We start from the raw sequence: 27,947 nt of genomic DNA, 5'->3' as shown, positions 1-27,947 counted from the left end.
TCTCCAGAGCTGCACTCACTATTCTGCTGCTGGTGCAGTCGCTGTGTACATACATGACATTACTTATCCTGTACTGATTTCAGCTCTGGAGCCGGTTAATGCTGTATATAACCAGCCTCCTCTCCTCCTGTAGATACACGCTACGTTCCTGGCTCTCTCTCTGGCGGCAGTCGCTCTACCAATCAATCTGATAATCAAGCACAAGCGTCGGAACCATCACCCGCTTTCTCGCCCCATTCACATCCGTCCGATGCCCCAACCGTCTCAGACAAAAGCCTGAGCCCGATGCTCCAACAAAGACGACCGTGGAGAAAATTCAAGATTTTTTTTTTCATTTTATTTTCATAAATGCGGTCACATGATACCTTTAAAAAAAAAAAAAAAAAAAAAAGTTACTAAAGCCCCCCCACATGATTACAGTCCCGGCCACGGCCCAAGTGAACATCCCTCGTGGTCCCTTCTGGATATGAGAGGTAAGTGGCACCGGAAGTGCTGCCCCCTGCAGGAAACTGGGCTACTGGACTGAACCAATAACCCCCATACCCCCCAGAATGGAACATTCCATGAGGAGAGAAGACGTGGCACCATACACTCCCTCCCCATTAGGTAAAGTAGTGCATCCCAGTGACCCCTGTGCTGCTGGACGGGAGCCTGTTAACCCCCCCACTGCTGGACAATAGTAGATTGTAGATGTTGTTGTAACCTCGTGACAATAAATCTGTGTGATCTAAGAACCGTTCTCTGTTCAAAAAGATGGAGAGGCGCGAGGCATCCGCTACCTCTCAATGTCCGTTCCCGGAGAGGTAAGGGTTAATGGCAATATTACTATTCCGCTGGAGGGCAGTGAAGAGGTTAACACAGCCTGGCAGTGCCATGGTGGGGGGGGGGGGGGCAGGCAGGAGAAAAAAAAAAAAGAAAAAAAAATTATGATAGAGGCCAAAAAGACATCACAAAATTGGGCAGGACTCCGCGGGGGAGGGGTCAGCAGCTCTTCCTCTCCTTTCTTCACTCCCCAAAGACACGCCCCCACACAGATCAGCCAAAGAGAGGAAGATGGTCCAGACTCAGTACGAGAGGGATCTGCGGAGGAGGAGAGGCAATAACTCATTCTGCCTGCAGGAGGCGACAGTCAGCATCCAGCGCTGGTTACTGCCGATACGGCACATCCAGAGTTAACCCTTTCCTACCTGTTCAAATCCGTGGACCCCCGGGCGCTATTCATCTTTGGCAGACATTCCTCTGACTGTTCCTTTCTGCCTCATCTGGAGGGAGATAATAAGATGCGTCAGAACCACGGAGGCCCCGCCCACTCCCGCCATTGGCCGCGCGCCTCGCGTCTCACCTCGTCTAGCTCTCTCTGTGTCTCGTCTTCCATCCGGCGGATGTCGTCCATGTTCAGGTGCACCCACCTGTCCAGCGAGCAGAAGAGCTGGCGGTGAAAGTTTGTGAAGAGGCGCTTCTCTTGCTGCAAGAATAACATCAGTCTTATACTCCAGTCACCACCAAAGCTGCATTTGAAAGGGAATCTGTCAGCAGCTTTAATCAATGGCCCTTGAGAGCTGTTTAATCGGACCTACATTTATGCGGTTAATAGCAGAACAGTGACATATGGATTTATATATCAAGGTTGTACTAGGGCGTGCCCTCACACTGCTGTGCTCTCTGCAGGCAGTGTTATGTATTGTCCCTGGAGAGAGGTGTAATCAGTCCTCACACTGCTGTGCTCTGTGCTCTCTGCAGGCAGTGTTATGTATTGTCCCTGGAGAGAGGTGTAATCAGTCCTCACACTGCTGTGCTCTGTGCTCTCTGCAGCCAGTGTTATGTATTGTCCCTGGAGAGAGGTGTAATCAGTCCTCACACTGCTGTGCTCTGTGCTCTCTGCAGCCAGTGTTATGTATTGCCCCTAGAGAGATGTGTAATCATACCTCACACTGCTGTGCTCTGTGCTCTCTGCAGCCAGTGTTATGTACTGTCCCTGGAGAGATGTGTAATCAGACCTCACACTGCTGTGCTCTGTGCTCTCTGCAGCCATTGTTATGTATTGTCCCTGGAGAGATGTATAATCAGACCTCACACTGCTGTGCTCTGTGCTCTCTGCAGCCAGTGTTATGTACTGTCCCTGGAGAGATGTGTAATCAGACCTCACACTGCTGTGCTCTGTGCTCTCTGCAGCCAGTGTTATGTATTGTCCCTGGAGAGATGTGTAATCAGACCTCACACTGCTGTGCTCTGTGCAGCCAGTGTTATGTATTGTCCCTGGAGAGATGTATAATCAGACCTCACACTGCTGTGCTCTGTGCTCTCTGCAGCCAGTGTTATGTACTGTCCCTGGAGAGATGTGTAATCAGACCTCACACTGCTGTGCTCTGTGCTCTCTGCAGCCAGTGTTATGTAGTGTCCCTGGAGAGATGTGTAATCAGACCTCACACTGCTGTGCTCTGTGCAGCCAGTGTTATGTATTGTCCCTGGAGACATGTGTAATCAGACCTCACACTGCTGTGCTCTGTGCTCTCTGCAGCCAGTGTTATGTATTGTCCCTGGAGAGATGTGTAATCAGACCTCACACTGCTGTGCTCTGTGCTCTCTGCAGCCAGTGTTATGTATTGTCCCTGGAGAGATGTGTAATCAGACCTCACACTGCTGTGCTCTGTGCTCCCTGCAGCCAGTGTTATGTATTGTCCCTGGAGAGATGTGTAATCATACCTCACACTGCTGTGCTCTGTGCCCTCTGCAGCCAGTGTTATGTATTGTACTGGAGAGCTGTGTAATCAGACCTCACACTGCTGTGCTCTGTGCTCTCTGCAGCCAATGTTATGTACTGTCCCTGCAGAGATGTGTAATCAGACCTCACACTGCTGTGCTCTGTGCTCTCTGCAGCCAGTGCTATGTATTGTCCCTGGAGAGATGTGTAATCAGACCTCACACTGCTGTGCTCTGTGCTCTCTGCAGCCAGTGTTATGTATTATCCCTGGAGAGATGTGTACTCAGACCTCACACTGCTGTGCTCTGTGCTCTCTGCAGCCAGTGTTATGTATTGTCCCTGGAGAGAGGTGTAATCAGTCCTCACACTGCTGTGTTCTGAGCTCTCTGCAGCCAGTGTTATGTATTGCCCCTAGAGAGATGTGTAATCATACCTCACACTGCTGTGCTCTGTGCTCTCTGGAGCCAGTGTTATGTAGTGTCCCTGGAGAGATGTGTAATCAGACCTCACACTGCTGTGCTCTGTGCTCTCTGGAGCCAGTGTTATGTAGTGTCCCTGGAGAGATGTGTAATCAGACCTCACACTGCAGTGCTCTGTGCTCTGTGCAGCCAGTGTTATGTATTGTCCCTGGAGAGATGTGTAATCAGACCTCACACTGCTGTGCTCTGTGCAGCCAGTGTTATGTATTGTCCCTGGAGACATGTGTAATCAGACCTCACACTGCTGTGCTCTGTGCTCTCTGCAGCCAGTGTTATGTAGTGTCCCTGGAGAGATGTGTAATCAGACCTCACACTGCAGTGCTCTGTGCTCTGTGCAGCCAGTGTTATGTATTGTCCCTGGAGAGATGTGTAATCAGACCTCACACTGCTGTGCTCTGTGCAGCCAGTGTTATGTATTGTCCCTGGAGACATGTGTAATCAGACCTCACACTGCTGTGCTCTGTGCTCTCTGCAGCCAGTGTTATGTAGTGTCCCTGGAGAGATGGGTAATCAGACCTCACACTGCTGCGCTCTCTGCAGCCAGTGTTATGTATTGTCCCTGCAGAGATGTGTAATCAGACCTCACACTGCTGTGCTCTGTGCTCTCTGCAGCCAGTGTTATGTACTGTCCCTGGAGAGATGTGTAATCAGACCTCACACTACTGTGCTCTGTGCTCTTTGCAGCCAGTGTTATGTACTGTCCCTGGAGAGATGTGTAATCAGACCTCACACTGCTGTGCTCTGTGCTTCCTGCAGCCAGTGTTATGTACTGTCCCTGGAGAGATGTGTAATCAGACCTCACACTGCTGTGCTCTGTGCTCCCTGCAGCCAGTGTTATGTACTGTCCCTGGAGAGATGTGTCATCAGACCTCACACTGCTGTGCTCTGTGCTCTCTGCAGCCAGTGTTATATATTGTCCCTGGAGAAATGTGTAATCAGACCTCACACTGCTGTGCTCTGTGCTCTCTGCAGCCAGTGTTATGTATTGTCCCTGGAGAGATGTGTAATCAGACCTCACACTGCTGTGCTCTGTGCTCTCTGCAGCCAGTGTTATGTATTGTCCCTGGAGAGATGTGTAATCAGACCTCACACTGCTGTGCTCTGTGCTCTCTGCAGCCAGTGTTATGTACTGTCCCTGGAGAGATGTGTAATCAGACCTCACACTGCTGTGCTCTGTGCTCTCTGCAGCCAGTGTTATGTACTGTCCCTGGAGAGATGTGTAATCATACCTCACACTGCTGTGCTCTGTGCTCTCTGCAGCCAGTGTTATGTATTATCCCTGGAGAGATGTGTAATCAGACCTCACACTGCTGTGCTCTGTGCTCCCTGCAGCCATTGTTATGTACTGTCCATGGAGAGATGTGTAATCAGACCTCACACTGCTGTGCTCTGTGCTCTCTGCAGCCAGTGTTATGTATTGTCCCTGGAGAGATGTGTAATCAGACCTCACACTGCTGTGCTCTGTGCTCTCTGCAGCCAGTGTTATGTATTGTCCCTGGAGAGATGTGTAATCAGACCTCACACTGCTGTGCTCTGTGCTCTCTGCAGCCAGTGTTATGTATTGTCCCTGGAGAGATGTCTAATGAGACCTCACACTGCTGCGCTCTGTGCTCTCTGCAGCCAGTATTATGTATTGTCCCTAGAGAGATGTGTAATCATACCTCACACTGCTGCGCTCTGTGCTCTCTGCAGCCAGTGTTATGTATTGTCCCTGGAGAGATGTGTAATCAGACCTCACACTGCTGTGCTCTGTGCTCTCTGCAGCCAGTGTTATGTATTGTCCCTGGAGAGATGTGTAATCAGACCTCTCACTGCTGTGCTCTGTGCTCTCTGCAGTCAGTGTTATGTATTGTCCCTGGAGAGATGTGTAATCAGACCTCACACTGCTGTGCTCTGTGCTCTCTGCAGCCAGTGTTATGTATTGTCCCTGGAGAGATGTGTAATCAGACCTCACACTGCTGTGCTCTGTGCTCTCTGCAGCCAGTGTTCTGTATTGTCCCTGGAGAGATGTGTAATCAGACCTCACACTGCTGTGCTCTGTGCTCTCTGCAGCCAGTGTTATGTATTGTCCCTGGAGAGATGTGTAATCATCCCTCACACTGCTGTGCTCTGTGCTCTCTGCAGCCAGTGTTATGTATTGTCCCTGGAGAGAGGTGTAATCAGACCTCATACTGCTGTGCTCTGTGCTCTCTGCAGCCAGTGTTATGTATTGTCCCTGGAGAGATGTGTAATCAGACCTCTCACTGCTGTGCTCTGTGCAGTCAGTGTAATGTATTGTCCCTGGAGAGATGTGTAATCACACCTCACACTGCTGAGCTCTGTGCTCTCTGCAGTCAGTGTTATGTATTGTCCCTGGAGAGATGTGTAATCATCCCTCACACTGCTGTGCTCTGTGCTCTCTGCAGCCAGTGTTATGTATTGTCCCTGGAGAGATGTGTAATCAGACCTCACACTGCTGTGCTCTGTGCTCTCTGCAGCCAGTGTTATGTATTGTCCCTGGAGAGATGTGTAATCAGACCTCTCACTGCTGTGCTCTGTGCAGTCAGTGTAATGTATTGTCCCTGGAGAGATGTGTAATCACACCTCACACTGCTGTGCTCTGTGCTCTCTGCAGCCAGTGTTATGTATTGTCCCTGGAGAGATGTGTAATCAGACCTCTCACTGCTGTGCTCTGTGCAGTCAGTGTAATGTATTGTCCCTGGAGAGATGTGTAATCACACCTCACACTGCTGTGCTCTGTGCTCTCTGCAGCCAGTGTTATGTATTGTCCCTGGAGAGATGTGTAATCAGACCTCTCACTGCTGTGCTCTGTGCAGTCAGTGTAATGTATTGTCCCTGGAGAGATGTGTAATCACACCTCACACTGCTGTGCTCTGTGCTCTCTGCAGTCAGTGTTATGTATTGTGTTGTCTATTCTCTTACCTTTTGGATAAACTTCTCCATTCTGCCCTGGAGACCCCACCACCGGAACTTGACGGTGACCAGCTTGTAGGCACACATGTGAGGGCACGAGGGGTTGTTCAGGATTTCTTTCTGCAATCAAGCATGAAGGGGTTAATCAGCGTCCTGGGTGTCAGTCCTCACTGCAGTCCTCGCCTGCTATTCAGTGACACAGGGTCTCACCATCCAGTCCTTATTTAAGGGTCCTCTCCCCGTCTTCTCCGACCTGTAGGTTGCTGGATCTTCTTCTGGTTTGTAGTCCTGTGGAGAGACAAGCAGTCCCAGGTAAGCGGCAGTCCCATGTCAGGCGGGGCTGGTGCTGGGGCTGTACTCACATCCTCAGAGATCTCGGAGCGGTCTGCAATGTCGATAGGGATCACCTCCACCTCCTTCCAGGTCTCTGCATCCAGACCATGGACCTGCAGGAAACGGGCGAAACAGGGTGACGAGGGGAACCCCAAAACACACCGTGCAGAAGAGGGCACATCCTACAGGGCACACACCCCCTCCCTCCCGAGCGCACATCCTACAGAGAGAGCACCCCCCCCCCTTCCCAGGGCACATCATCATACAGAGAGAGCACCCTCCCCCCCCCCCGGGACACATCATACAGAGAGGGCGCCCCGGGACACATCATACAGAGAGGGCGCCCCGGGACACATCATACAGAGAGGGCGCCCCGGGACACATCATACAGAGAGAGCACCCTCCCCCCCCCTTCCCAGGGCACATCATCATACAGAGAGGGCACCCCGGGACACATCATACAGAGAGGGCGCCCCGGGACACATCATACAGAGAGGGCGCCCCGGGACACATCATACAGAGAGGGCGCCCCGGGACACATCATACAGAGAGGGCGCCCCGGGACACATCATACAGAGAGGGCGCCCCCCCAGGACACATCATACAGAGAGGGCACCCCAGGGCACACCCTACAGAGAGGGCACCCCAGGGCACACCCTACAGAGAGGGCCCCCGGGACACATCATACAGAGAGGGCGCCCCGGGACACATCATACAGAGAGGGCGCCCCGGGACACATCATACAGAGAGGGCGCCCCGGGACACATCATACAGAGAGGGCGCCCCAGGACACATCCTACAGAGAGGGCACCCCGGGACACATCATACAGAGAGGGCGCCCCGGGACACATCATACAGAGCGGGCGCCCCAGGCCACATCATACAGAGAGGGCACCCCGGGACACATCATACAGAGAGGGCGCCCCAGGCCACATCATACAGAGCGGGCGCCCCAGGCCACATCATACAGAGAGGGCGCCCCGGGACATATCATACAGAGAGGGCGCCCCGGGACACATCATACAGAGAGGGCGCCCCGGGACACATCATACAGAGAGGGCGCCCCGGGACACATCATACAGAGAGGGCGCCCCGGGACACATCATACAGAGAGGGCACCCCGGGACACATCATACAGAGAGGGCACCCCGGGACACATCATACAGAGAGGGCACCCCGGGACACATCCTACAGAGAGAGCACCCCGGGACACATCATACAGAGAGGGCGCCCCGGGACACATCATACAGAGAGGGCCCCCCGGGACACATCATACAGAGAGGGCACCCCGGGACACATCATACAGAGAGGGCGCCCCGGGACACATCGTACAGAGAGGGCGCCCCGGGACACATCATACAGAGAGGGCACCCCGGGACACATCATACAGAGAGGGCACCCCGGGACACATCATACAGAGAGGGCACCCCGGGACACATCATACAGAGAGGGCGCCCCCCCGGGACACATCATACAGAGAGGGCGCCCCCCCGGGACACATCATACAGAGAGGGCGCCCCCCCGGGACACATCATACAGAGAGGGCGCCCCCCCAGGACACATCATACAGAGAGGGCACCCCGGGACACATCATACAGAGAGGGCACCCCGGGACACATCATACAGAGAGGGCGCCCCGGGACACATCATACAGAGAGGGCCCCCCGGGACACATCATACAGAGAGGGCGCCCCCCCAGGACACATCATACAGAGAGAGCACCCCCCCCCCCTTCCCAGGGCACATCATCCTACAGAGAGGGCGCCCTGGGACACATCATACAGAGAGGGCGCCCCGGGACACATCATACAGAGAGGGCACCACGGGACACATCATACAGAGAGGGCACCACGGGACACATCATACAGAGAGGGCCCCACGGGACACATCCTACAGAGAGGGCACCCCGGGACACATCATACAGAGAGGGCGCCCCGGGACACATCATACAGAGAGGGCGCCCCGGGACACATCATACAGAGAGGGCGCCCCGGGACACATCATACAGAGAGGGCGCCCCGGGACACATCATACAGAGAGGGCGCCCCGGGACACATCATACAGAGAGGGCGCCCCGGGACACATCATACAGAGAGGGCGCCCCGGGACACATCATACAGAGAGGGCGCCCCGGGACACATCATACAGAGAGGGCGCCCCGGGACACATCATACAGAGAGGGCGCCCCGGGACACATCATACAGAGAGGGCGCCCCGGGACACATCATACAGAGAGGGCGCCCCGGGACACATCATACAGAGAGGGCCCCCCCGGGACACATCATACAGAGAGGGCACCCCGGGACACATCATACAGAGAGGGCACCCCGGGACACATCATACAGAGAGGGCGCCCCGGGACACATCATACAGAGAGGGCGCCCCGGGACACATCATACAGAGAGGGCGCCCCGGGACACATCATACAGAGAGGGCGCCCCGGGACACATCATACAGAGAGGGCCCCCCCGGGACACATCATACAGAGAGGGCCCCCCGGGACACATCATACAGAGAGGGCGCCCCCCCAGGACACATCATACAGAGAGAGCGCCCCCCCCCCCTTCCCAGGGCACATCATCCTACAGAGAGGGCGCCCCGGGACACATCATACAGAGAGGGCGCCCCGGGACACATCATACAGAGAGGGCGCCCCGGGACACATCATACAGAGAGGGCACCACGGGTCACATCATACAGAGAGGGCACCACGGGACACATCATACAGAGAGGGCGCCCCGGGACACATCATACAGAGAGGGCACCCCGGGACACATCATACAGAGAGGGCGCCCCCCCAGGACACATCCTACAGAGAGGGCACCCCGGGACACATCATACAGAGAGGGCGCCCCGGGACACATCCGACAGAGAGGGCGCCCCGGGACACATCATACAGAGAGGGCGCCCCGGGACACATCATACAGAGAGGGCGCCCCGGGACACATCATACAGAGAGGGCGCCCCGGGACACATCATACAGAGAGGGCGCCCCGGGACACATCATACAGAGAGGGCCCCCCCGGGACACATCATACAGAGAGGGCACCCCGGGACACATCATACAGAGAGGGCCCCCCGGGACACATCATACAGAGAGGGCACCCCGGGACACATCATACAGAGAGGGCACCCCGGGACACATCATACAGAGAGGGCACCCCGGGACACATCATACAGAGAGGGCACCCCGGGACACATCATACAGAGAGGGCACCCCGGGACACATCATACAGAGAGGGCACCCCGGGACACATCATACAGAGAGGGCACCCCGGGACACATCATACAGAGAGGGCGCCCCAGGACACATCCTACAGAGAGGGCACCCCCCCAGGACACATCCTACAGAGAGGGCACCCCGGGACACATCATACAGAGAGGGCGCCCCGGGACACATCATACAGAGAGGGCGCCCCGGGACACATCATACAGAGAGGGCGCCCCGGGACACATCATACAGAGAGGGCCCCCCCGGGACACATCATACAGAGAGGGCCCCCCGGGACACATCATACAGAGAGGGCCCCCCGGGACACATCATACAGAGAGGGCGCCCCCCCAGGACACATCATACAGAGAAAGCACCCCCCCCCCCCCTTCCCAGGGCACATCATCCTACAGAGAGGGCGCCCCGGGACACATCATACAGAGAGGGCGCCCCGGGACACATCATACAGAGAGGGCCCCCCCGGGACACATCATACAGAGAGGGCACCCCGGGACACATCATACAGAGAGGGCACCCCGGGACACATCATACAGAGAGGGCGCCCCGGGACACATCATACAGAGAGGGCGCCCCGGGACACATCATACAGAGAGGGCGCCCCGGGACACATCATACAGAGAGGGCGCCCCGGGACACATCATACAGAGAGGGCGCCCCGGGACACATCATACAGAGAGGGCGCCCCGGGACACATCATACAGAGAGGGCGCCCCGGGACACATCATACAGAGAGGGCGCCCCGGGACACATCATACAGAGAGGGCGCCCCGGGACACATCATACAGAGAGGGCGCCCCGGGACACATCATACAGAGAGGGCGCCCCGGGACACATCATACAGAGAGGGCGCCCCGGGACACATCATACAGAGAGGGCCCCCCCGGGACACATCATACAGAGAGGGCGCCCCCCCAGGACACATCCTACAGAGAGGGCACCCCGGGACACATCATACAGAGAGGGCGCCCCGGGACACATCATACAGAGAGGGCGCCCCGGGACACATCATACAGAGAGGGCGCCCCGGGACACATCATACAGAGAGGGCGCCCCGGGACACATCATACAGAGAGGGCGCCCCGGGACACATCATACAGAGAGGGCGCCCCGGGACACATCATACAGAGAGGGCGCCCCGGGACACATCATACAGAGAGGGCGCCCCGGGACACATCATACAGAGAGGGCGCCCCGGGACACATCATACAGAGAGGGCGCCCCGGGACACATCATACAGAGAGGGCGCCCCGGGACACATCATACAGAGAGGGCGCCCCGGGACACATCATACAGAGAGGGCGCCCCGGGACACATCATAAAGAGAGGGCACCCCCCCGGGACACATCATACAGAGAGGGCCCCCCAGGGCACACCCTACAGAGAGGGCACCCCGGGACACATCATACAGAGAGGGCACCCCGGGACACATCATACAGAGAGGGCGCCCCGGGACACATCATACAGAGAGGGCGCCCCGGGACACATCATACAGAGAGGGCACCCCCCCGGGACACATCATACAGAGAGGGCCCCCCAGGGCACACCCTACAGAGAGGGCACCCCGGGACACATCATACAGAGAGGGCGCCCCCCCCAGGACACATCCTACAGAGCGGGCACCCCCCCAGGACACATCCTACAGAAAGGGCACCCCGGGACACATCATACAGAGAGGGCACCCCGGGACACATCATACAGAGAGGGCACCCCGGGACACATCATACAGAGCGGGCGCCCCGGGACACATCATACAGAGCGGGCGCCCCGGGACACATCATACAGAGCGGGCGCCCCGGGACACATCATACAGAGCAGGCGCCCCGGGACACATCATACAGAGCGGGCGCCCCGGGACACATCATACAGAGCGGGCGCCCCGGGACACATCATACAGAGCGGGCGCCCCGGGACACATCATACAGAGCGGGCGCCCCGGGACACATCATACAGAGCGGGCGCCCCGGGACACATCATACAGAGCGGGCGCCCCGGGACACATCATACAGAGCGGGCGCCCCGGGACACATCATACAGAGCGGGCGCCCCGGGACACATCATACAGAGCGGGCGCCCCGGGACACATCATACAGAGCGGGCGCCCCGGGACACATCCTACAGAGAGGGCACCCCGGGACACATCCTACAGAGAGGGCCCCCCCCCAGGACACATCCTACAGAGAGGGCGCCCCGGGACACATCATACAGAGCGGGCGCCCCGGGACACATCATACAGAGAGGGCGCCCCCCCAGGACACATCATACAGAGAGGGCGCCCCGGGACACATCATACAGAGAGGGCCCCCCCCCCAGGACACATCATACAGAGAGGGCACCCCGGGACACATCATACAGAGAGGGCACCCCGGGACACATCATACAGAGAGGGCACCCCGGGACACATCATACAGAGAGGGCGCCCCGGGACACATCATACAGAGAGGGCGCCCCGGGACACATCATACAGAGCGGGCGCCCCGGGACACATCATACAGAGCGGGCGCCCCGGGACACATCATACAGAGCGGGCGCCCCGGGACACATCCTACAGAGAGGGCACCCCGGGACACATCCTACAGAGAGGGCACCCCGGGACACATCCTACAGAGAGGGCCCCCCCCCAGGACACATCCTACAGAGAGGGCGCCCCGGGACACATCATACAGAGCGGGCGCCCCGGGACACATCATACAGAGAGGGCGCCCCCCCAGGACACATCATACAGAGAGGGCGCCCCGGGACACATCATACAGAGAGGGCCCCCCCCCCAGGACACATCATACAGAGAGGGCACCCCGGGACACATCATACAGAGAGGGCACCCCGGGACACATCATACAGAGAGGGCACCCCGGGACACATCATACAGAGAGGGCGCCCCGGGACACATCATACAGAGAGGGCGCCCCGGGACACATCATACAGAGAGGGCGCCCCGGGACACATCATACAGAGAGGGCGCCCCGGGACACATCATACAGAGAGGGCGCCCCGGGACACATCATACAGAGAGGGCGCCCCGGGACACATCATACAGAGAGGACGCCCCGGGACACATCATACAGAGAGGGCGCCCCGGGACACATCATACAGAGAGGACGCCCCGGGACACATCATACAGAGAGGGCGCCCCGGGACACATCATACAGAGAGGGGCCCCCCCCCAGGACACATCATACAGAGAGGGCGCCCCCCCAGGACACATCCTACAGAGAGGGCGCCCCCCAGGACACATCCTACAGAGAGGGCACCCCGGGACACATCCTACAGAGAGGGCCCCCCCCCAGGACACATCCTACAGAGAGGGCGCCCCGGGACACATCCTACAGAGAGGGCCCCCCCCCAGGACACATCATACAGAGAGGGCGCCCCGGGACACATCATACAGAGAGGGCCCCCCCCCCAGGACACATCATACAGAGAGGGCACCCCGGGACACATCATACAGAGAGGGCACCCCGGGACACATCCTACAGAGAGGGCGCCCCGGGACACATCCTACAGAGAGGGCCCCCCGGGACACATCATACAGAGAGGGCCCCCCCCCCCAGGACACATCATACAGAGAGGGGCCCCCCCCCAGGACACATCATACAGAGAGGGGCCCCCCCCCAGGACACATCATACAGAGAGGGCGCCCCGGGACACATCATACAGAGAGGGCGCCCCGGGACACATCATACAGAGAGGGCGCCCCGGGACACATCATACAGAGCGGGCGCCCCGGGACACATCATACAGAGAGGGCGCCCCGGGACACATCATACAGAGAGGGCAGCCCGGGACACATCATACAGAGAGGGCGCCCCGGGACACATCATACAGAGAGGGCGCCCCGGGACACATCATACAGAGAGGGCGCCCCGGGACACATCATACAGAGAGGGCGCCCCGGGACACATCATACAGAGAGGGCGCCCCGGGACACATCATACAGAGAGGGCGCCCCGGGACACATCATACAGAGAGGGCGCCCCGGGACACATCATACAGAGAGGGCGCCCCGGGACACATCATACAGAGAGGGCGCCCCGGGACACATCATACAGAGAGGGCGCCCCGGGACACATCATACAGAGAGGGCGCCCCGGGACACATCATACAGAGAGGGCGCCCCGGGACACATCATACAGAGAGGGCGCCCCGGGACACATCATACAGAGAGGGCGCCCCGGGACACATCATACAGAGAGGGCGCCCCGGGACACATCATACAGAGAGGGCGCCCCCCCCCCCCAGGACACATCATACAGAGAGGGCGCCCCCCCCCCCCAGGACACATCATACAGAGAGGGCACCCCCCCGGGACACATCATACAGAGAGGGCACCCCGGGACACATCATACAGAGAGGGCACCCCGGGACACATCATACAGAGAGGGCGCCCCGGGACACATCATACAGAGAGGGCGCCCCCCCAGGACACATCATACAGAGAGGGCACCCCCCCAGGACACATCCTACAGAGAGGGGCCCCCCCCCAGGACACATCATACAGAGAGGGCGCCCCGGGACACATCATACAGAGAGGGCGCCCCGGGACACATCATACAGAGAGGGCGCCCCGGGACACATCATACAGAGAGGGCGCCCCGGGACACATCATACAGAGAGGGCGCCCCGGGACACATCATACAGAGCGGGCGCCCCGGGACACATCATACAGAGAGGGCGCCCCGGGACACATCATACAGAGAGGGCGCCCCGGGACACATCATACAGAGCGGGCGCCCCGGGACACATCATACAGAGCGGGCGCCCCGGGACACATCATACAGAGAGGGCGCCCCGGGACACATCATACAGAGCGGGCGCCCCGGGACACATCATACAGAGCGGGCGCCCCGGGACACATCATACAGAGCGGGCGCCCCGGGACACATCATACAGAGCGGGCGCCCCGGGACACATCATACAGAGCGGGCGCCCCGGGACACATCATACAGAGCGGGCGCCCCGGGACACATCATACAGAGCGGGCTCCCCGGGACACATCATACAGAGCGGGCGCCCCGGGACACATCATACAGAGCGGGCGCCCCGGGACACATCATACAGAGCGGGCGCCCCGGGACACATCATACAGAGCGGGCGCCCCGGGACACATCATACAGAGCGGGCGCCCCGGGACACATCATACAGAGCGGGCGCCCCGGGACACATCATACAGAGCGGGCGCCCCGGGACACATCATACAGAGCGGGCGCCCCGGGACACATCATACAGAGCGGGCGCCCCGGGACACATCATACAGAGAGGGCGCCCCGGGACACATCATACAGAGAGGGCGCCCCGGGACACATCATACAGAGAGGGCGCCCCGGGACACATCATACAGAGAGGGCGCCCCGGGACACATCATACAGAGAGGGCGCCCCGGGACACATCATACAGAGAGGGCGCCCCGGGACACATCATACAGAGAGGGCGCCCCGGGACACATCATACAGAGAGGGCGCCCCGGGACACATCATACAGAGAGGGCGCCCCGGGACACATCATACAGAGAGGGCGCCCCGGGACACATCATACAGAGAGGGCGCCCCGGGACACATCATACAGAGAGGGCGCCCCGGGACACATCATACAGAGAGGGCGCCCCGGGACACATCATACAGAGAGGGCGCCCCGGGACACATCATACAGAGAGGGCGCCCCGGGACACATCATACAGAGAGGGCGCCCCGGGACACATCATACAGAGAGGGCGCCCCGGGACACATCATACAGAGAGGGCTCCCCCCCAGGACACATCCTACAGAGAGGGCACCCCGGGACACATCATACAGAGAGGGCGCCCCCCCAGGACACATCATACAGAGAGGGCACCCCGGGACACATCATACAGAGAGGGCACCCCGGGACACATCATACAGAGAGGGCGCCCCCCCAGGACACATCATACAGAGAGGGCGCCCCGGGACACATCATACAGAGAGGGCGCCCCGGGACACATCATACAGAGAGAGCGCCCCGGGACACATCATACAGAGAGGGCGCCCCGGGACACATCATACAGAGAGGGCACCCCGGGACACATCATACAGAGAGGGCACCCCGGGACACATCATACAGAGAGGGCGCCCCGGGACACATCATACAGAGAGGGCGCCCCGGGACACATCATACAGAGAGGGCACCCCGGGACACATCATACAGAGAGGGCACCCCGGGACACATCATACAGAGAGGGCACCCCGGGACACATCATACAGAGAGGGCACCCCGGGACACATCATACAGAGAGGGCACCCCGGGACACATCATACAGAGAGGGCGCCCCGGGACACATCATACAGAGAGGGCGCCCCGGGACACATCATACAGAGAGGGCGCCCCGGGACACATCATACAGAGAGGGCGCCCCGGGACACATCATACAGAGAGGGCGCCCCGGGACACATCATACAGAGAGGACGCCCCGGGACACATCATACAGAGAGGGCGCCCCGGGACACATCATACAGAGAGGGCGCCCCCCCCCCCCCAGGACACATCATACAGAGAGGGGCCCCCCCAGGACACATCATACAGAGAGGGCACCCCGGGACACATCATACAGAGAGGGCACCCCCCCAGGACACATCCTACAGAGAGGGCACCCCGGGACACATCATACAGAGCGGGCACCCCCCCAGGACACATCATACAGAGAGGGCGCCCCGGGACACATCATACAGAGAGGGCGCCCCGGGACACATCATACAGAGAGGGCGCCCCCCCCCCCCCCCCAGGACACATCATACAGAGAGGGGCCCCCCCAGGACACATCATACAGAGAGGGCTCCCCCCCAGGACACATCCTACAGAGAGGGCACCCCCCCAGGACACATCCTACAGAGAGGGCACCCCGGGACACATCATACAGAGCGGGCACCCCCCCAGGACACATCATACAGAGAGGGCCCCCCGGGACACATCCTACAGAGAGGGCGCCCCCCCAGGACACATCCTACAGAGAGGGCGCCCCGGGACACATCATACAGAGAGGGCGCCCCCCCAGGACACATCCTACAGAGAGGGCGCCCCGGGACACATCATACAGAGAGGGCACCCCGGGACACATCATACAGAGAGGGCACCCCGGGACACATCATACAGAGAGGGCACCCCGGGACACATCATACAGAGAGGGGCCCCCCCCAGGACACATCATACAGAGAGGGCTCCCCCCCAGGACACATCCTACAGAGAGGGCACCCCGGGACACATCATACAGAGCGGGCACCCCCCCAGGACACATCATACAGAGAGGGCGCCCCGGGACACATCATACAGAGAGGGCGCCCCCCCAGGACACATCCTACAGAGAGGGCCCCCCGGGACACATCCTACAGAGAGGGCGCCCCCCCAGGACACATCCTACAGAGAGGGCGCCCCGGGACACATCATACAGAGAGGGCGCCCCCCCAGGACACATCCTACAGAGAGGGCGCCCCCCCAGGACACATCCTACAGAGAGGGCGCCCCGGGACACATCATACAGAGAGGGCACCCCGGGACACATCATACAGAGAGGGCACCCCGGGACACATCATACAGAGAGGGCACCCCGGGACACATCATACAGAGAGGGCACCCCGGGACACATCATACAGAGAGGGCACCCCGGGACACATCATACAGAGAGGGCACCCCGGGACACATCATACAGAGAGGGCACCCCGGGACACATCATACAGAGAGGGCACCCCGGGACACATCATACAGAGAGGGCACCCCGGGACACATCATACAGAGAGGGCACCCCGGGACACATCATACAGAGAGGGCACCCCGGGACACATCATACAGAGAGGGCACCCCGGGACACATCATACAGAGAGGGCGCCCCGGGACACATCATACAGAGCGGGCGCCCCAGGCCACATCATACAGAGAGGGCACCCCGGGACACATCATACAGAGAGGGCACCCCGGGACACATCATACAGAGAGGGCACCCCGGGACACATCATACAGAGAGGGCACCCCGGGACACATCATACAGAGAGGGCGCCCCGGGACACATCATACAGAGAGGGCGCCCCGGGACACATCATACAGAGAGGGCACCCCGGGACACATCATACAGAGAGGGCACCCCGGGACACATCATACAGAGGGCACCCCGGGACACATCATACAGAGAGGGCACCCCGGGACACATCATACAGAGAGGGCACCCCGGGACACATCATACAGAGAGGGCACCCCGGGACACATCATACAGAGAGGGCACCCCGGGACACATCATACAGAGAGGGCACCCCGGGACACATCATACAGAGAGGGCACCCCGGGACACATCATACAGAGAGGGCACCCCGGGACACATCATACAGAGAGGGCGCCTCCCCAGGACACATCATACAGAGAGGGCGCCCCCCCAGGACACATCATACAGAAAGGGCACCCCGGGACACATCGTAAAGGGACAAAGGGAAGAGCCCAGAACACATACCTGGGGGGGAGGAGGGGAGACCCCAGAACATATACACAGTGGGGGGTGGGTGGACTCACGTTATCCAGGGTCCCAAAATCCGGTTTATGCCAGGTCTCGATTTTGATGAAGAAATCGTCTTTCATGTATTCATTCTGCAGGAAAAGTGACGGATGTGAGCGCCAGCGTCATAATCTGATGGGAGGAGCGCCCCCTGCAGGTCTAGGCGTGGAAGCACATGGGATGCAGCTACTTAATGGGGAAGTGAGCAGACGCTGCGCAGGATGTGACCGGAAACATCTATCACTGTAACCTGACAATCATCACATCTACCCCCACATACTGACACACAATATCAGCACAGTCCTGCAGGCACAGTCCTGGGTCATCACATCTACCCCCACATACTGACACACAATATCAGCACAGTCCTGCAGGCACAGTCCTGGGTCATCACATCTACCCCCACATACTGACACACAATATCAGCACAGTCCTGCAGGCACAGTCCTGGGTCATCACATCTACCCCCACATACTGACACACAATATCAGCACAGTCCTGCAGGCACAGTCCTACTTCTAGTATCAGATTCTTCACCATTTCTGAGATCTATTTGGCACTGACTAAAGACAGTGCAGCTGAGTGTTTGTTACAATTGTATCCAGTCTAGATAATCCTTTAAGTGTTCCAGACTCCAGACTGATACACTGACACTTTATTGATACAAAGTAGCAATTCATAAATCCGGCATTGCTCTGGCCGACAATCCTAATATAAAATACTGCCCAGTGACCGAAAGAGAGGAGGAACACGAGAGATGGTCCAGAGGAGGAGGAGGAGGAACACGAGAGACGGTGCAGAGGAGGAGGAGGAGGAAGAGGAGGAACACAAGAGATGGACCAGAAGGAGGAGGGACACGAGAGATGGTCCAGAGGAGGAGGAGGAACACGAGAGACGGTGCGGAGGAGGAGGAGGAAGAGGAGGAACACAAGAGATGGACCAGAAGGAGGAGGGACACGAGAGATGGACCAGAAGGAGGAGGAGGAGGAGGAACAGCACGAGAGATGGTCCAGAAGGAGGAGGAGGAACACGAGAGACGGTCCAGAAGGAGGAGGAGGAGGAACACGAGAGACGGTCCAGAAGGAAGACACTGAGCTTACAAGAGTGAGATTGCACGGAAGGAGGAGAAAGTGACAGAAGCTGAGAGAAAAGTCTAAACAGGGCTGTGGAGTCAGAGTTATGGAGTCTGTGACCATTTTGGGCGAGTCAGATTTGTGATAAAATAGACGGCCCCTACAATTATGTAATCATAAATATGATGTAATATCCTTTAAATGTTCTATTCCTGAATAAGGATTCAGACCAAGGTTTGAGCAGTGTTTATCGCTCCTGGGGCTCAACTTTAAGGGGCAGCTTCGCCTCTCCTCCCTGCGCCGCACACTGCAGCTTCTCCTCTCCTCTCCTCCCTGCGCCGCACACTGCAGCTTCTCCTCTCCTCCCTGCGCCGCACACTGCAGCTTCTCCTCTCCTCTCCTCCCTGCGCCGCACACTGCAGCTTCTCCTCTCCTCTCCTCCCTGCGCCGCACACTGCAGCTTCTCCTCTCCTCCTCCCTGCGCCGCACACTGCAGCTTCTCCTCTCCTCCTCCCTGCGCCGCACACTGCAGCTTCTCCTCTCCTCCTCCCTGCGCCGCACACTGCAGCTTCTCCTCTCCTCCTCCCTGCGCCGCACACTGCAGCCTCTCCTCTGCTGCCCGCGCCGCACACTGCAGCCTCTCCTCTCCTCCCTGCGCCGCACACTGCAGCCTCTCCTCTCCTCCCTGCGCCGCACACTGCAGCCTCTCCTCTCCTCCCTGCGCCGCACACTGCAGCTTCTCCTCTCCTCCCTGCGCCGCACACTGCAGCCTCTCCTCTCCTCCCTGCGCCGCACACTGCAGCCTCTCCTCTCCTCCCTGCGCCGCACACTGCAGCCTCTCCTCTCCTCCCTGCGCCGCACACTGCAGCCTCTCCTCTCCTCCCTGCGCCGCACACTGCAGCCTCTCCTCTCCTCCCTGCGCCGCACACTGCAGCCTCTCCTCTCCTCCCTGCGCCGCACACTGCAGCCTCTCCTCTCCTCCCTGCGCCGCACACTGCAGCCTCTCCTCTCCTCCCTGCGCCGCACACTGCAGCCTCTCCTCTCCTCCCTGCGCCGCACACTGCAGCCTCTCCTCTCCTCTCCTCCCTGCGCCGCACACTGCAGCCTCTCCTCTCTGCGCCGCACACTGCAGCCTCTCCTCTCTGCGCCGCACACTGCAGCCTCTCCTCTCTGCGCCGCACACTGCAGCCTCTCCTCTCTGCGCCGCACACTGCAGCCTCTCCTCTCTGCGCCGCACACTGCAGCCTCTCCTCTCCTCCCTGCGCCGCACACTGCAGCTTCTCCTCTCCTCCCTGCGCCGCACACTGCAGCTTCTCCTCTCCTCCCTGCGCCGCACACTGCAGCTTCTCCTCTCCTCCCTGCGCCGCACACTGCAGCTTCTCCTCTCCTCCCTGCGCCGCACACTGCAGCTTCTCCTCTCCTCCCTGCGCCGCACACTGCAGCTTCTCCTCTCCTCCCTGCGCCGCACACTGCAGCTTCTCCTCTCCTCCCTGCGCCGCACACTGCAGCTTCTCCTCTCCTCCCTGCGCCGCACACTGCAGCTTCTCCTCTCCTCCCTGCGCCGCACACTGCAGCTTCTCCTCTCCTCCCTGCGCCGCACACTGCAGCTTCTCCTCTCCTCCTCCCTGCGCCGCACACTGCAGCTTCTCCTCTCCTCCTCCCTGCGCCGCACACTGCAGCTTCTCCTCTCCTCCTCCCTGCGCCGCACACTGCAGCTTCTCCTCTCCTCCTCCCTGCGCCGCACACTGCAGCTTCTCCTCTCCTCCTCCCTGCGCCGCACACTGCAGCTTCTCCTCTCCTCCTCCCTGCGCCGCACACTGCAGCTTCTCCTCTCCTCCTCCCTGCGCCGCACACTGCAGCTTCTCCTCTCCTCCCTGCGCCGCACACTGCAGCTTCTCCTCTCCTCCCTGCGCCGCACACTGCAGCTTCTTCTCTCCTCCAAGTGGTGGTGTACTTGTATCCTGTGCTGATTGTACGCGCCGACATCAGGCCCGGCCAGAACGGTGCCAGAAGTGGACCTGGGAGCAGTACAGGACAGCTGACAAGTACTTACCACTCCTGGGTCCTCTCCTGCTCCTCACACCAGCGAATATATAAAGGCAGGACACACACAGAGCAGCAAAAGACCTGGGAGCAGTGACAATTTTGTCTCACATCGTTGAGGTTCTACCTATGATGTCAGGTACAGGCCATCATCTTTGGGGATGAACTTGCACAATTGATGGCGGACTACATGCTCTATTCCCCATTGTACATATTCAGTACTGAAGCTTCTCTGCTACAGAGGTATAAGTTGCTGAGAAGGAAAGTTGCGTGGGTTTCCTCCGGGTCTTCCGGTTTCCTTCCACACTCCAAAATACATTAATAATTATAATTCTTTATTTATATAGTGCCTACAGATTTCGTAGCGCTGTACAAAGCTTGACAAATTGGTCAGGTAGGTTTGCCCAAACCTAAATGGTAGCCCCATTGAGGACAGGGATTGATTTGTCAAGCTCTGTGCAGCGCTGCAGAATCTGTGTGCGCTATATAAAATAAATAAAGGAACACGAAAGGCCGCAGTTATCTCAGCAGTGATAGAGCAGCCAGGAAAACAGGACTGTGCAGACAGAGGTGGCCATTTGCTGGAGTTGGTGTTAAATTAAGAGTCTAAATTAAGAGATTGCAGACAGTGATCGCACAGGAGGAGACAGACCTTACAAGAGCAACACACTAGACAGGGGGAGAAAGAGAACAGAGCACAGCACACAGTGACTGCACAGCAGGGTGAGGGAGCCAAGCAGGTGGTATACATGATGTATATACTCACAGTGACGACTGACGCCCCCAGAGAGCAGCGGAAGGAGAGAAGAGAGACACAAGGTTATTGCATGATATGACATTATTACACGCTCCTGCAGTATCGGGGGGGGGGGGGGGGGGGGTGTCACTCACTGGTGCGGCAGTACGGATACGCGTTCCAGGCTTTCTCATGAAAAACCAGTGATCCCTCCGGGGCCAACATCTTCACGAAGCTCGGGACCTTACTGTAAGACAATGGGACATGTATCTTTATATTGACTTATTTATTGGGTGATTTGTGCCCCCAATGTATGTTTACAAGACAGATGTATTCTTTGAGTTGCAACCTTTTTTTATAGCAAATTAGAGACTTTTTAGGTGCAAATCGACAAACCCTCAAGACAGAGATACAAAGGAAAAAAACAACATGCATCACAACAGCAAATTTAGAAAGATACATAAGCGGCCAAAACAAAAACAATACATGTGTCCCCATGAATATGATCTCGCAGTGATGTCATCATTAAAGGGCCGGTGTCTGTATAATAGAGCGTCCTGTGAGATGGCTGGAGACAGTCAGGGGGCAGGAGGGGGTCATCCTACATAGGCCAATCACATTCCAGCCCGTTTCCCTCCTCCCCCCCTCACCTCTGCAGGTGGTAGATCTTGTGTGTGTACTGCCCCTTCTCTCCATCGCGCTCATAGGGCTCGTTCTTCAGGACCTCGATGCCTTCTCCTCCGCCCGTGTTGTCCTTACTGGCCTCCGCCACTGAGAAGAGCTGCCCGACCTGGTACTGGAGAGGAAGACACAGGGCTTGTTACAAGGCGGCGGAGCCACGGTCTCTGCAAAGTTGGGTGACATCAGAATTGTCAACCCCACCTGCCCGCCAGAGCAGAAGCAGCCACTTACCTCCTCCACCGAGATGGGCAGGTAGACGCGGCTGCAAGAGAGACAGCAAAGAGTTAAACAGCAATCACATGGCCCCTATGTGACTGATGGCCATAGGGGGCGCCACAGGACAGATGTTATGATCACTGCTGCCTGCTGGAGCCACAAGCAGAGAGAACTACAAGTATCAGCATGGCCCAGGCCTCAGACATGACCCATATGCAGAGAGAACTACAAGTATCAGCATGGCCCAGGCCTCAGACATGACCCACAAGCAGGGTGAACTACAAGTATCAGCATGGCCCAGGCCTCAGACATGACCCATATGCAGAGAGAACTACAAGTATCAGCATGACCCAGGCCTCAGACATGACCCATATGCAGAGAGAACTACAAGTATCAGCATGACCCAGGCCTCAGACATGACCCACAAGCAGGGTGAACTACAAGTATCAGAATAGCCCAGGCCTCAGACATGACCCATATGCAGAGAGAACTACAAGTATCAGCATGACCCAGGCCTCAGACATGACCCATATGCAGAGAGAACTACAAGTATCAGCATGACCCAGGCCTCAGACATGACCCATATGCAGAGAGAACTACAAGTATCAGCATGACCCAGGCCTCAGACATGACCCACAAGCAGGGTGAACTACAAGTATCAGAATAGCCCAGGCCTCAGACATGACCCATATGCAGAGAGAACTACAAGTATCAGCATGACCCAGGCCTCAGACATGACCCACAAGCAGGGTGAACTACAAGTATCAGCATGGCCCAGGCCTCAGACATGACCCATATGCAGAGAGAACTACAAGTATCAGCATGACCCAGGCCTCAGACATGACCCACAAGCAGGGTGAACTACAAGTATCAGAATGGCCCAGGCCTCAGACATGACCCATATGCAGAGAGAACTACAAGTATCAGCATGGCCCAGCCCTCAGACATGACCCATATGCAGAGAGAACTACAAGTATCAGCATGGCCCAGCACTCAGACATGACCCACAAGCAGGGTGAACTACAAGTATCAGCATGACCCAGGCCTCAGACATGACCCATATGCAGAGAGAACTACAAGTATCAGCATGGCCCAGGCCTCAGACATGACCCATATGCAGAGAGAACTACAAGTATCAGCATGGCCCAGGCCTCAGACATGACCCACAAGCAGAGAGAACTACAAGTATCAGCATGGCCCAGGCCTCAGACATGACCCACAAGCAGAGAACTACAAGTATCAGCATGGCCCAGGCCTCAGACATGACCCACAAGCAGAGAGAACTACAAGTATCAGCATGGCCCAGGCCTCAGACATGACCCACAAGCAGAGAGAACTACAAGTATCAGAATGGCCCAGGCCTCAGACATGACCCACAAGCAGAGAGAACTACAAGTATCAGCATGGCCCAGCCCTCAGACATGACCCACAAGCAGGGTGAACTACAAGTATCAGCATGGCCCAGGCCTCAGACATGACCCATATGCAGAGAGAACTACAAGTATCAGCATGGCCCAGGCCTCAGACATGACCCATATGCAGAGAGAACTACAAGTATCAGCATGGCCCAGGCCTCAGACATGACCCATATGCAGGGTGAACTACAAGTATCAGAATGGCCCAGGCCTCAGACATGACCCATATGCAGAGAGAACTACAAGTATCAGCATGGCCCAGGCCTCAGACATGACCCATATGCAGAGAGAACTACAAGTATCAGCATGGCCCAGCCCTCAGACATGACCCATATGCAGAGAGAACTACAAGTATCAGCATGGCCCAGCCCTCAGACATGACCCACAAGCAGAGAGAACTACAAGTATCAGCATGACCCAGGCCTCAGACATGACCCATATGCAGAGAGAACTACAAGTATTAGCATGACCCAGGCCTCAGACATGACCCACAAGCAGGGTGAACTACAAGTATCAGCATGGCCCAGGCCTCAGACATGACCCACAAGCAGAGAGAACTACAAGTATCAGAATGGCCCAGGCCTCAGAGATGACCCACAAGCAGAGAGAACTACAAGTATCAGCATGGCCCAGGCCTCAGACATGACCCACAAGCAGAGAGAACTACAAGTATCAGAATGGCCCAGGCCTCAGACATGACCCACAAGCAGGGTGAACTACAAGTATCAGCATGACCCAGGCCTCAGACATGACCCACAAGCAGGGTGAACTACAAGTATCAGCATGGCCCAGCCCTCAGACATGACCCACAAGCAGGGTGAACTACAAGTATCAGCATGGCCCAGGCCTCAGACATGACCCATATGCAGAGAGAACTACAAGTATCAGCATGACCCAGGCCTCAGACATGACCCACAAGCAGGGTGAACTACAAGTATCAGCATGGCCCAGGCCTCAGACATGACCCATATGCAGAGAGAACTACAAGTATCAGCATGGCCCAGCCCTCAGACATGACCCATATGCAGAGAGAACTACAAGTATCAGCATGACCCAGGCCTCAGACATGACCCACAAGCAGAGAGAACTACAAGTATCAGCATGGCCAAGCCCTCAGACATGACCCATATGCAGAGAGAACTACAAGTATCAGCATGGCCCAGGCCTCAGACATGACCCATATGCAGAGAGAACTACAAGTATCAGCATGGCCCAGCACTCAGACATGACCCATATGCAGAGAGAACTACAAGTATCAGCATGACCCAGGCCTCAGACATGACCCATATGCAGAGAGAACTACAAGTATCAGCATGGCCAAGCCCTCAGACATGACCCATATGCAGAGAGAACTACAAGTATCAGCATGGCCCAGGCCTCAGACATGACCCATATGCAGAGAGAACTACAAGTATCAGCATGGCCCAGCACTCAGACATGACCCACAAGCAGAGAGAACTACAAGTATCAGCATGGCCCAGGCCTCAGACATGACCCACAAGCAGAGAGAACTACAAGTATCAGCATGACCCAGGCCTCAGACATGACCCACAAGCAGGGTGAACTACAAGTATCAGCATGACCCAGGCCTCAGACATGACCCACAAGCAGGGTGAACTACAAGTATCAGCATGGCCCAGCCCTCAGACATGACCCATATGCAGAGAGAACTACAAGTATCAGCATGACCCAGGCCTCAGACATGACCCATATGCAGAGAGAACTACAAGTATCAGCATGGCCCAGGCCTCAGACATGACCCACAAGCAGGGTGAACTACAAGTATCAGCATGACCCAGGCCTCAGACATGACCCACAAGCAGGGTGAACTACAAGTATCAGCATGACCCAGGCCTCAGACATGACCCACAAGCAGAGAACTACAAGTATCAGCATGACCCAGGCCTCAGACATGACCCACAAGCAGAGAGAACTACAAGTATCAGCATGGCCCAGCCCTCAGACATGACCCATATGCAGAGAGAACTACAAGTATCAGCATGACCCAGGCCTCAGACATGACCCACAAGCAGGGTGAACTACAAGTATCAGCATGGCCCAGGCCTCAGACATGACCCACAAGCAGGGTGAACTACAAGTATCAGCATGACCCAGGCCTCAGACATGACCCACAAGCAGGGTGAACTACAAGTATCAGCATGGCCCAGCCCTCAGACATGACCCATATGCAGAGAGAACTACAAGTATCAGCATGACCCAGGCCTCAGACATGACCCACAAGCAGAGAGAACTACAAGTATCAGCATGGCCCAGGCCTCAGACATGACCCACAAGCAGGGTGAACTACAAGTATCAGCATGGCCCAGGCCTCAGACATGACCCACAAGCAGGGTGAACTACAAGTATCAGCATGACCCAGGCCTCAGACATGACCCACAAGCAGGGTGAACTACAAGTATCAGCATGACCCAGGCCTCAGACATGACCCACAAGCAGAGAGAACTACAAGTATCAGCATGACCCAGGCCTCAGACATGACCCATATGCAGAGAGAACTACAAGTATCAGCATGACCCAGGCCTCAGTCAGGGGTCCCGGGGGTCCTCCCCTGCTACCGGCTCCTGTCACGGGCCCCTCCTGACAGCTGGACCCCCACCCTGACACCCCGCACCTCTGCCCTTCACCCCCTGCCCCCCTCCGGCTCCGGTGCCCATGCCGGGCCCCGGGGACTCACAATTCCTTGATGAGGACCATCCTTCCTTCCCTCCCTCCGCTTCAGCAGCCCCTACACAACACAAGCCGGAAACCGGAAGCCAGGCCGCCCAGGCAGGAGGGAGGAGGGACGCATGCTTCTGCGGGAGCCGGCGGCGCAGTGACGTCATCATCCGGCGACGCGCGATGTGCTAGCGCTGTATGCGGCGGGTTGCTAGGTGGCTGCTCAGTAACTAGGGGCGGGACGTGGGTGACAAGGGGTGAGCCAATGGGGAGAGGCGGCGCCACCAGGGAGGGGCGGGGCTTGTGCGAAACTTCCAAGAAATCTGAAGACATTACTGAGAAAAGTGACGGCGAGACGTGAGAAGAGGAAGAAGATGAGAGGCCGGAGCCATGACAGGAGGTGACTGCACCCCTAAGTGACCAAATTATACCCAATCATCCTCCCCCGACATGTGACCGCGTTCACACGGTGCGTTCTAACATTTGCGTTTTGCCTGGAAATAGTTTCCCTAAACTATTTAATCAAAGTCCCAACTTCTAATGCGTTTTTTAAGGCTGGAGAAGACCATTTCATACGATTAGGATCCTAAAACGCATTAGCAGGTGTGAATGTGGTCTTACAGGGGCTCAGGTGTGAGTGGGGGGTAACAGCTGTTATCCTGTAAGAACATCATGGCTCCTCCTGGCACCAAACTCCACAAGAAGAAGAAGCCGAGACCAGGCAGGGGTAACAAGACAATGAGGGAAGTTATTGGGGTTTTATATGACCCCCCGGCCCGGATCTGGTGGGATCTCCCCTGCTCGGCCGGGTCAGATCCCGCAGTTTTCTACCACAGTCTCCGCTGGTTTTCTGGCAGAGACTGTAGTAAATGGTGCTGGCCCCGGTGGAGAAGGCCTCACCCTGGCCGACCATGCGCCATGTCATATCCAGAGGTTACAGGGGTGAGGGGTCAGTGCTCAGCCTCAT

The 27,947-nt window shown here is 57.5% G+C and overlaps 2 protein-coding genes across 2 annotated transcripts in view; one reads left to right on the top strand and one right to left on the bottom strand.

Moving 5' to 3' along the window:
* LOC140074578 (large neutral amino acids transporter small subunit 4-like) overlaps positions 1-725 on the top strand; it is a 40,415-nt gene extending 39,690 nt beyond the window's left edge. The window contains exon 14 of the mRNA XM_072119581.1: positions 134-725. Coding sequence (XP_071975682.1) covers positions 134-280 — 147 coding nt within the window. The 3' untranslated portion in view covers positions 281-725. The remainder of the gene's footprint in view (positions 1-133) is intronic.
* Positions 664-27,146, bottom strand: LOC140074579 (phosphatidylinositol transfer protein beta isoform-like). The gene is made up of 12 exons (XM_072119582.1): positions 27,000-27,146; positions 22,905-22,935; positions 22,643-22,788; positions 22,148-22,239; positions 22,023-22,030; positions 18,158-18,232; positions 6,456-6,539; positions 6,304-6,381; positions 6,103-6,213; positions 1,343-1,465; positions 1,188-1,262; positions 664-1,080 (listed from the first exon to the last, which is right to left on the bottom strand). The coding sequence occupies exons 1-11, from the start codon at positions 27,017-27,019 to the stop codon at positions 1,215-1,217; spliced, it is 816 nt and encodes a 271-aa protein (XP_071975683.1). The 5' UTR covers positions 27,020-27,146; the 3' UTR covers positions 664-1,080; positions 1,188-1,214.
* Positions 27,147-27,947: the final 801 nt, after the last annotated feature.

This window comes from Engystomops pustulosus, chromosome 8 (assembly GCF_040894005.1).
Source record: "Engystomops pustulosus chromosome 8, aEngPut4.maternal, whole genome shotgun sequence".
Classification (NCBI taxonomy): domain Eukaryota; kingdom Metazoa; phylum Chordata; class Amphibia; order Anura; family Leptodactylidae; genus Engystomops; species Engystomops pustulosus.
The sequence above is the reverse complement of the archived record's forward strand: the minus strand, read 5'-3'. Positions and strand labels throughout refer to the sequence as shown.